This window comes from Grus americana, chromosome 17 (genome assembly GCF_028858705.1).
Source record: "Grus americana isolate bGruAme1 chromosome 17, bGruAme1.mat, whole genome shotgun sequence".
Lineage (NCBI taxonomy): Eukaryota > Metazoa > Chordata > Aves > Gruiformes > Gruidae > Grus > Grus americana.
The window spans coordinates 11,638,697-11,649,835 of NC_072868.1; the positions used below are offsets into that span (position 1 = coordinate 11,638,697).

The 11,139-nt window shown below is 50.7% G+C and overlaps 1 protein-coding gene across 1 annotated transcript in view; it reads right to left on the reverse strand.

The window, feature by feature from the left end:
* NTSR1 (neurotensin receptor 1) overlaps positions 1-10,831 on the reverse strand; it is a 62,250-nt gene extending 51,419 nt beyond the window's left edge. The window contains exon 1 of the mRNA XM_054846029.1: positions 9,396-10,831. Coding sequence (XP_054702004.1) covers positions 9,396-10,064 — 669 coding nt within the window. The 5' untranslated portion in view covers positions 10,065-10,831. The remainder of the gene's footprint in view (positions 1-9,395) is intronic.
* Between the last annotated feature and the right edge of the window lie 308 nt (positions 10,832-11,139).

Sequence of the window (11,139 nt, forward strand, 5' to 3'; positions counted from 1 at the left end):
ATATTAAAACATATAAATTGTCCCTGTGAGGCTAAAATGTAAGGTCTTTGCAGGAGCAATCAATAGTGATGCGAGCAATGAGCTGAACTTTCCCAGTGGCTGTGTGAGTTGCATTTTTATAAGATGGTTTTGAAAAAATCATAAAATAGGAGGGAGAAGATGGTTAATTTGGTATTGAACATACTCAAATAGTTATGGACTTATTAAACAAGTTTTCCAAGGGAACAAGGTGATACGACAGTCCTACCAAGTAGAAGACCACATTTATTCGGTTCAGCACTGCAGATCTGCATTGTTCTCGATTATGTTACAATTAATAGGATGGGGCATTGCAATCATTGTAGTAATTAGCTCTTTGGAGTCCTGATCAAAAATAGGGGTCTGCTGAGCTAAATGCCACCCTGCATCAAAATGTTCATAGCTGATACACAGCAGGTCTTTGGTCTGCAGGTCTGGCTGAAGCTGATAAGTTGGTAGACCACTTTCTTCAAGGTTAAAGGAGGAAGAAAATGAGATGGTTAAGGGATGAGATTGCTCCTCCTGCTGCTAGACACGACACAAAGCCTTGAGCAGCAGAGCTGAGGCAATGGGTGAGCATCCATCAGGCTGAGCCTGCAGGGCAGGAGAGGACCCATTGGCAGGGTCCTGAGTTGCCCAGGAAGAGAATGCAACCTGCACATCCATTGCATGGCAGAAACCTGAGCAAATGGACTGTAACTTTCTCCTGGAGTCTCACTGCCTGCTCAGAAAATAGAGGTCCATGCATTGGCTCTGTAAGCCAGTGTCTATCAGAGAAGACAACCTTGTGTTAGCCCTTTCTCTTGCAGTGGAAACCATCCTGCGGGATCCAAAAGTCAGGCAAGTGCTCCAGCCAAAGGGAGAGCAGGTCTTCACTGGCCCCAAAGAAAGAGTAACTGGACAACTCATGATATTTTAACATATGACAGTTCCAAACGCCCCTGGTGTCAGCAGGAGGCAGGGCTTGTTGGCACATCCGGAGTGTTGCACTGAAGTGTGATCTCTCCTGGGGTCATTCAGCAAGTGGAAAGGCATGGAAAGATTAAACCAGATCCACCCTCAGTCCCTGAAATAAAGGTCCTCAGGCAGCTTCCAGGATCCCAGGAGTCTCTTGATGGGCATACCACGTGCTAAGGGACTGTTTGCAAATCTCCTTCGTCTCCTCCTCCGGAGGAACAAATCTCTTGAAGAAAGGTAAACCATCCGCTTCAAGAGTGCAAGTTGGCTGTAATAGCAATAGCCCTAAATTTATTCTTTATTATCTAGAGGGAATAATAATTGGCAGGAAAGTACCAGAAGGTATTTTCAAAGAGAAGGGAAAATGCTGAAATCAGGCTATAAACCCAGTCCTGTCTAGGCTGCGTGTTCCTCTTTTATATATTTAGGAATTCGCTTGGCAAAGAGACATCTGGAAGGTTTTATAAAGGGAGATTTACTGCAGAGGGTTCAGCATCTGGGGAGATGTACGTCCACAGGCTGGGTGTAAATCATGGAGGGAGCCGACGGGCAGGGAGGACGGCGAGGGGCTGCTCTGCCGGAGCCGGCAACGCAGCCATGAGCAACACCACCAAAGCCTGGGCACGTCCTCCAGCCTTGCTGTCACTCCAATGCCTCTCCGATTTACTGATACTGAATACGCTTTTTGCTCTGTTCATGGCTTTATAGTTTAGAGGTACTCCCAGCTTTTTCATGAGCACTTTGCATATAAGAGATGCTTTTTTCCCCACCTTTCAGATACTGAAGACTTTGTGAAAGTTTACATTTTCCCTTTTTTTTTTTATTTCATTTCCACTAGGAAAAATCTCATCTCTTTGATTTCTGTCTTCAACTGACAATTGTCTCTAGTCCCTGAGATCTTAAAAGCTTCAAAGAAACCTCACTGAGCTTTCTCTCAAAAACAAAGTTCAGTTAAAAAGACCTTGTTCACTCTATTATTTTTTTCCTTAGAAGAAAAGAAGCCCCCGTGAAGCCGTGCCCAGCAGTGCACTCTCTGCACTGAGAATTATCAAAGTGAAAAAGCTACAGGAGATGAGAAGCAAATCTCACACCTTGAACCACCTGTGGGTGACCAGCTCCTCCAGCCTGCCAGACGCATCTTCTCCAAAGGACGAGGACGAGAGCAGCGCTCCCCAGGGAGGTACAGCCCTGTCCCACAGCATCCTCTGTCCTGACAGGAGCAGGGGTGATGACAGGGAGGGAGGAGGATGAATGTCCACGCACAGATGCACCAGGAAAGCACTTGGGTATAGGGATATAAAATTGTCTCACTGCTATTTCCCTCCCATCCATGGAAAACTTAATGACTGCTACTTTCAGTGCAGGAAAATATTGGGAATGAACCGGAAGCTCAGAAAGTCCTGCTACTCAGTCAGGGTTAGTACTCCACCTCCACCACCTTTTCTAAACCAGCCCTAAGCACTTGTTTCCTGAATAACTCATCAGCTCAACTGATTTATCATCACCTTTTTTGTTTTTTCTTCTTTTTTTTTTTTAATCCCACACCTAAGTTGCTTTGAAATTGGATAGAAGAAATTGCATCCATGGGAGGCAAAATGTGGGGGCTGGTGTTATCAGAGCATGATGAGTTAGCTGTCTCTCTCCCCTGAGATTTTCATTTAAGGGAAAAAAACCCCAAACCTTTCCAAGAGATCACATCTCACACAAAATTACAGAATGGAGCTATTCAGCCCAGCCTGTGCAGGGGATGGCACGGGTGCTTGGTGCCTGCAGCCAGGCAGGGGAGCAGCGTGTGGCCTCGTGCCCGTGGCTTGCTCAGGTCCCTTTCCATGGCAGGGCTCATGCAAGCGTGGTTGTTCTGTCCCTCATCCTGGAAGGCACGTCTTGCCACCCTCTAGGCTGCAGCCTTACAGGATTCACTCTTAATTCATGGCCAAAGAGCAGCCCCTGTGCTTGGTGCCATCCGCACCCTGGGAAGCAGTGCCCAGCCGTACTCGAGGAGCTCCGTGCTCCTTCCACCATGAGGAAGGGAGCTGCTGGACCACCAGCTATCGTGATGCCAGACCAGCATTAATTATGATGCAAAGCACTCTTGGCTTGCATTTCAAAGAGGTCTGGGACTAGTGAGGACACTTGCTATTTCGTAAGGGAATTTTAAAAATATAAACTCAAATTCCATAATAAAGACAGCAAAATTTATCACTCAGAGAAAGGCAGCTCTTCGTGAAACCAAGAGACTGGCTTGGCCAGGTCCCCTGCTCAGATGTGTCCTTACAGAGGGTGGCGGGGGACAGCAGCTGAGACTGGACTGATCTCAGATGGTCACACCAGACAAGCGACTGCAGGGTGCTGATGTGTGTACAGAAGTAGGGAAAAGGCTGGGAAAGCTCAGAATTCAGCCTTTCCCACCTTGTCAGCCCTGGATCCCACCACGCTCCCCAGCCTCTTCAGATACCTTCGCTCACCCGCTGCCCCGTGCCCCTCAGCAAGGGGTAATTTCACAGTAGGGAAAACACGATGGTGACACTATCGAAGCCGAAAGCCCGCTCTGTCCCCTGCCCAGGCACCCACGTGTCCCGCAGTGGGATGCTGTCCATCACGCGTGCCTCGGGCAGGACACAGAAGTATTTCTAAACGTCAGGAAGCAAAAGTGCCATCTGTGAGTCTCAAGCAGATGCTGCACACAGACGATAGTAAAAGCCTTTAAGGGAAAGGAGGGGGGAAGTAGGGAGAAGACAATTAAATAGCTGTTTTAAATGATCTGGAAGAAGATTAAAGGCAGCTGCAGGTTTGTTTTCAGTTTGTGGGGGTTTTTTTGTTTGGTTTTTTTTTCTCTGGGAAAAGGAATCACTAGATTACCTTCATCTCTTCTGCCTTTACAAACTGCTGTTAAAAGGAAAACCTAAGAGCTAAATTGATCAGCCACATTTCCTCATTCTTTTATTATCCCTCCAGCTGACATCTCAGGAAGGGGGGAGCGAAAAAGAAATCAAGTGAATTAAAATCAATTGGGGGAAAAAAAAAAAGAAGAAATTATGTAAGAACTGGCAAAACACAGCAGGCCAAGTGGTTACGTAAAGCAATGAACACAAGAGCTTATTTAATTTAGATCTAGCTGCAAGACGGACCACAGTGTAAACGGGCTGGGATTAGGCGGGCTGGGATTAGGCAGGCTGGGCTGTCATCATGCGTATGCTGAATTAAAGCCCTGCGTTCCTTGTGCAGTCCGTGGAAAAAAGGCAGCTTTTTAGGGATGCTCACACCACCACAGATGGGCATCCCCACTGAGACGGGTGTCTCTCTCCATCCCTGTGGGGACAGATCCAGACACATTTAAACACCAACATCTTCATTTTCTTGCCTACCCCAGGGGCTGGCGGCACCGTGACCCGACGGGACACAGTCCTGCCACAAAGGTGCCGATTTGTTGTGCCACCGGAGGGGTTAGCGGCACCCAGGCGTGGGCTTCTCTGGTGTACAGAGATCCTGCGTGTGTAGCCGAAATAGTTTTATCAGCCCGGGCCCAACGGGTGGGATGATCACTGCATGGAGCTGTAGTGAGTGACTTAAAACAGTACTGTCGTTAAAAGCTGTAGTAGGAATTTGGCTGTGACCTAAGGAAAAGAAACCAACTTCAATTTCTCTAGTCAACATCAGTATAAACACAGGATTCCTGAACTGAAGCCATTGACTAATCCTGGATATGATTTGCCAGCAAACCTGGAGAGAATGCAGCCATTTGGTTTTATGGGTTGCTATTTTCGTGTACTACGGAGAGATGCTTGTCATGTTTATTTACACGGCACCACAGATCGGCCAGCAGGCAGAGCCCGGCCGTCCACACACCGACCGTGTGCCGTCGCGGCAGAAAGTTCATTGCACCACCCCTCCGAGGTGCTCCTCACCGGAGGAGCATGTAAGGGACTGTTTGCAACATTGTGCATGGAATTAATAACTTTGTGGGCCTCTCAGACAAGTGGGAATTGAATAGGTGTCCTTGGAAGAGTGTGCATAGAGTGTGGTAATGGATGCCAAGGAGCCAGGCTGCACCTTGTGTCTCCCAGCTTCAACGTCTGGTCCTTCCTTCCTGTCCCCTTCAGACCTGAGGCTCTTTGGCACAGTCCTTCGGAGGCATCACAAGAAGAAATGTAGGAAGAAAGAAAGCAGAAGACCTCCTTGGGCAAGCGGTTATTTCATGTGCAGTGTTATTTACTCTACAAATCATCTGAACTATGAGCAGATTTCATAAAACATAATAAACAAGGGATCTGGAGGGACAGGCGAGCTGCTGCCACGCAAGGGTGGGCTGATGCAGAGCAGAACTGCAGCAAACCAGCTGTCCACCCGAACCCGTGAGGAGGTCCAGAGAAGTTCCCAATGTGCTTCCCAAGAAGTTGCCCTATCAAATGAGCAATTTGGAGCTGACGGAGCTGTGACAGTTTTTGGAGGCGCAGGGCCTGCTGCCATGTGTTTTAATAAATGGGTTCACACCAGCTGTCCGTGCAAATAAAACATTAGCACGTGTCAGACACTATCTACCCAGGCACTTGCCATAACTTAGGGGACATTTTGCAGCAGAGCCATCCAAGTGCAGACTGTGCCATACCAGCGGGAAAACACATTCCTCTCTCTCCCGTGAATTACGGGGTGCCAGGGAGCTGCCCACCCCCCACCCCCATGTGTGCCTGATCCAGGCTCAGTTAAAATCCTGGGATTTTAGGTCAAGGGGTCGCCTTGACTCTGTGTGCTGGGACTGAGGATGCTGAGGATTGTAGGTATTTCTTTCAACTTCCCCTCTTTCCTCAGGTCTGCTAAGGACCTCTCCAGAAAAAAGGTATGATGGTAAGAAAGTAAGAAGCAATAAAGGAAAATCAATTTGCACAGACACCCGGCCATGAAAATTCAGACCTTTTTGAAAAACAGGGCCAAGAGTGTATGATGCTAACGGCACGCAGGGCTGCACGTGGTGGGATGGGACGACACTCAGTGGGCTCCTGTTTCAGGGGAGCTGGTGCCAGAACCAACAGCAAGGCTGTGAGGTAGCCAGACCCACAGGTACTGACCCAAAGTGAGCAGGGGAAACATCTCGTTCTGCCTCGGAGCTCTCTTATCTGCTTCTGCCACAATGAGTAGCTTTTAAAACCTCCTCCAGCTGAAGTGGCATGAAAACATGAATGTACTTGTATGGGGACAGTTTTAAGAGGTATTTAATTTATGTGGAAAAAAACCCTAAAATTGGCTGCAGTGTTTTAGAGGATGGCTGCCAGCTAAAGTGTTAACTAGACCTAAGTAACGTGGCTGCAACGGACTTATTGCTCCTACCAGATCCCATGCCGATGCCAATACTCAAACCAGACATCCCTGACTGACAGAAGTAACAGGCAAGCTTGACAATGAAGAATACATAATAAACCACATTCACAGGCTGACTTAAGCAGTTGCAAGGATAGTGACAAACAAAGCTGGGAAATAGTACTGTCCTAAAGAATTAAGTATCAGAGGCCACACAGAGCTTACGTCTCCATGGCACGAGGTGAGATGTGCGGTGCCCGGCCGTACTGATTGTGTGACACACGGTGACACCCTACAGAACATCTCACTTACTGCTCTTCCTGCTTATCAGCATGTGCTGCGCTGAGCAATCTGTAATTAGTAGAAGAATACCAGTAATTACTTCTTACAGTTGTTGTGGAGCTTAAGTGGTACAAGTTCAGTAATATAAGCAAGAATCAAAAATGCTGAGTGTTGTTTGAATACTTTTTTTTTTTTACTTCTTATAAGGAAACTTGACTGTTCCCACACAGTCTAATTTCACTCAGAAATGGCCATTAAAATTTAAATATTCAAAGCAAATAGTGAGGGGATTTTGCAAAAAGAGAGGTGTTAAATTAATACCCTCAAATATTCATCCCAGGAAGCTTGTTCCAGTCCAAGGAGGAATGTTGTCCTGCACTGATCCAAGCAGAACCATAGCTCACACTGGGCTCTTAGTCTATAAATGGTTCTAATTGCTCTGTTCTGGGACTGCCTTTCAATCAGTCAACAAATAAACCTATTGGAAAACTAATGGCTTCCAAAAAAAAAAAAAAAAATCCCGATTTGCTTTAGACAGTTTGCCAAACAGGAAGAGGAGTGAAATATGTTGAGTGATTTATTACAAGTGATTTGCCAGCTTGAGCAAGTGCATCATTGCTCTGCTCAATTTAAAGACACAAAATGAACGCAAAGAGATGCAAAGACCTGCTCTAAAGCAGCTTGAATCCACAGCAAAAGACCAGGGCTCCAGACTTTCGACCAGCAAGACCTCTGCACGTCACTCTCCACATTACCACTGCCCTTTCTTTCACAGGTCTTCCATTATTTGTCTTTTTTTAAACCTCTGCAGGGCTTACGACATGAGAATGCCCGTTCACACGCTGTGCAATGGTTTCCATTAATGCACTTCAAACCTGACTTGCAGCTGCTTTGCTTATTCACTCTGGAGCCTTCCCTGGTCCAGGGCCCTGCATCACGTTGTGTGCTGCTTCCCTGTGCTCAGAGGAAGGAAGTGAAGCCGTTAAACAACCTTCCTGTCTTAGCAAATCTACTTTTGTAACGAGATCCCCTGAGAAGGTACAGTATGGTAGAGTTTGGGGTTCCCCCCTCCCCGCCCCCCCCAAACAGCTGCCTCTTTCTTTTTACTTTTAAATTAATTCACAAGTGAAATTAAAAAAAAATACATGAGGAAAAACCCACAGGTGAACTTCACATACTTTGCATTTATGTCTGCCTACTTCTTTCTTGGCTAACAGAATAAGGATAGCCTGAATAATAGCAAGACTGTAAAATATGTTGAGAATTGTTTAAACTGTAGTCTCCAAAGACATGGCTAGGAAATAATCCTCTGGTTTTAGCCCTATCACGGTAACAAGGAGCATCAGTTTAATCCTAAGAGGAAGATGACTGGAAATAATGCATTTCAGCCACACTGTTCTCAAATCAGATGGCTCACATCTCCTTAGAGAGTAGAGAATTTGGGTTAAGTACACTGGGCTGCCACTGACAAAATCTACAAAGCACCTACAGCAGAAATACAGCCCCCACCATCTCAAGATGAAAGCTAGGTATCAAGACAAAATGCAGAGGGAATCCAGCGCTTCTGTGCAAGATGAATTTTCACTTGCTGGAGCAGTCCTGGGGGAAACTTGGAGAGACATGTCTAAACATCTACAGGCTCTGGGCTCGAATCTAACTGCCTGTACCCTTGCCCACTTTTAGTGGGAGAAATGATTCTGATTTGTTTGTATTTAAATTCCCTCCCTTTAACTGTGGGAACATCTCAAAGGCTTTAGTACGCATGCAGTTTTAAATTCTAATTGGTTGCTGATTAAACCCACCTGAAATTCATGTTCAAAATAAAAGATTGAGAAGCTATCACATGTGAGCCTGGCAGCAAAGGGACTATGGAGATTGGTGTCTTGCTCTTCCTGTCTCTCCTTCCATGTCTCTTACATTTTTCAAGTCTAATGCTCCAGTAAACAAATGCCTCAACCCCTCAGAGCACTGGAGCGCAGCAAGTGTTGATGCTGAAATCCTTTCCACGCATGGGCGTGTTAGATTAAGCAGTGTGTGGAGACCAGCAAAGCCTTTCTGAAGTCAGGAGGGGTCTGCTAGTTAAACCGGCTATGGATTTCCCCATGACAGCAAAAGTACTAGCCTCCGGCTTTGAAGATGCAGTTTCTTTTTGGATGCCTATGCTACACCTTGTTCCCAAAACTTTCTGAAATTCGGATCTGTCACTACACGGAGGAATTGGGCTCTGGATCAACCCGAGAAACTGGGAGAAGGGGGGTGCTGGTTTTATTTCCCTCGATCTGGCTGGCCGCTTTCCAGCAGAAGGAAAGGAGATGCAGAAGATGCAGAGAAAGGGCGGAGATTTGTGGTTTTTCTGACGATGAACTGCCACATTTGGGGAGGACCAGAGCATCCCCTGTCCGAGCCGGCGGCCGCACGGCAGAGCGGGGCCCGGTCTGCGGCACACGGTGCTCCGGTCCGGGACAGCGTGAGCTCAGGGCACCGGCGGCGCGGGGAGAGGAGCTCCGGGGGGGCTCGCACTGGCCCGGGCCCGGATTAACCACGGTCCAGGATTTACCCCAGTGCAGGGTTTCAGCCCGGCGCTGTGGGGCAGGAGGGGGTGCGGGGTGGGGCACAGCAAGCGGAGCCGAGACATCCCCCCCACACACACCCCCCCAAATCTCTCCTGCCCGCACCACGCACCGGTCCACCCCGTGAGCGCTGCCCGGGACGCCCCCCTTCCTGAGCCGGTCCCCCCCTCCCAGCCTCCCCCTCCTGTCTCCGCAAAGTTTGGCCACCCGAGCTGGGGGAGGAGGCGGCTGCCCGATCCCGGCTGCTGCGGGAGCCCCGGCCGCCGGGATCCTCACCTGGATGACCGTCTTCAGCGTGGAGGCGTCCACGATGGTGGTGCAGATGAGGGAGTCGGGATTCTGGTCCTTGCCGTAGATCTCCCCCATGGTGAAGATCATGGGGATGGCGAGGAGGAAGGAGGCGATCCAGATACAGCTGATGAACTTCTTGGTGCGGCTGCGGGACATGATGCTCTTGGCTTTGAAGGGGTGGCAGATGGCCATGTAGCGCTCCACGCTGAGGCTGGCGATGTTGAGCGCCGTGGCGTAGGTGCAGGCGTCCCGGAGGAAGTAGTAGCCCTTGCAGACGGCCCCCCCGAAAGCCCAGGGGTGATGGACCCAGATGAAGTTGTAGAGCTCGATGGGCATGCAGAGGAGGAAGATGAGGAGGTCGGAGAAGGCGAGGCTGGCCAGGTGGTAGTGCACGGTGCTCTGCAGGTTCTGCAGCGACTTCTTGCGCACCAGCGTGTACGCCGTGATGGAGTTGCCCACGGTGCCCACGAAGAAAAGAGCCAAGTAGATGACGGTCACCATCACTTTGGAGTAGATGTCAGTGTTGACGTCCAAGTCCTCCTCGTCGGGCCCTTTGGGGAGCAGGTCGGAGCGGTTAGAGGCGTTGGCATAGCCGCTGGGGTGCAGGTGGAGGGGGCTGCCCGGCACGGCCGGGGCCGTGGCGTTCAGGTGCATCCCCGGGGCCGGGCCGGCCCCGCCGGGGCCGCAGCTCGGACCCGCCGCCGCGCCCCGACGTGCCGCTGCCCCCGGCGTGGAAACTTGGCTCGTTTTAATGCGGCGGGGAGGAGGCGCCTGCCGCTCCCGGGCTGCCGTGCGTGTGCGTGTGCGTGTGTGAGACACACACACCGCCCGGAGCAGCCTTGGCTGTGAGCAGCCTGCAGCTCCGGCTCTCTCCTCCCTGCAGCTCCCCGGCTCCCAGATGTGCCCTGGCAGGGCAGCAGCCTCCCTGCACACACACGCACACACACGCACACACACCCGCCTGCCTGGCACAGCCGCACCGCCGGAGACCGCGCACCCCCCGCCGGCTCTGCCGGCGCTGGCGCTGCCTTTTCCCGGCCCCGGGGAGGGGGGGGGGCGGCCCCTCGGCTCGGCCCCCCCCTCCCCACTCCCCGCCGCCGAGGTGGGTTTTACAACCCCAGCTCGGTCCCCAAAGTGGGGCCCGGGGAGGGGAGGGAGTGAGCGCGTCCCGGGCTGGGCTGCAGAGCCCCTCCTCGGTGGGACCCCTCCTTCTCCATCCCTCGCAAAGTCGGGCACAGGGACTGGGCTGTAAGCTGAGGGCTGGGAAGGAGCTGGTAGGGGGTCAGAGCACAGCCGCCCCCCACCCCCCCTGCTCTTCCCGAGGAGAGGAGAGGCACCAGGGATGCTCCATCACCCTTGGACATCCATATGTCTCACTAGTCCCCAGATACCCACCCACCTGCTGCTAGGAGAAGTGCATTTAAAGGAGGGGAAAAACACTTTTAAACACCTACTTCTGCCCTGATCTGCCTGGGGCACCCTCAGCACCATGGCACAGCAGCGGCATCAGCGCACAGCTTTGCTTTGGTCCCCATCAGTGACTTTTCCCTTATCCCCCTATCCTCAGGTTTCGATATGTGGGGTCCTCCCTGAGCTGCCCTGTTGCAGGGGCAGGGCCTGTGGGGGTGCCACAGTGATGCCAAGGGTGACACATGAAAGGGTCCCCCGAGGATGAGCAGTCTATAGTGGGGTTACCCTCTCAGGCCTGGAGTGCTGAGCCAGCCAGCTG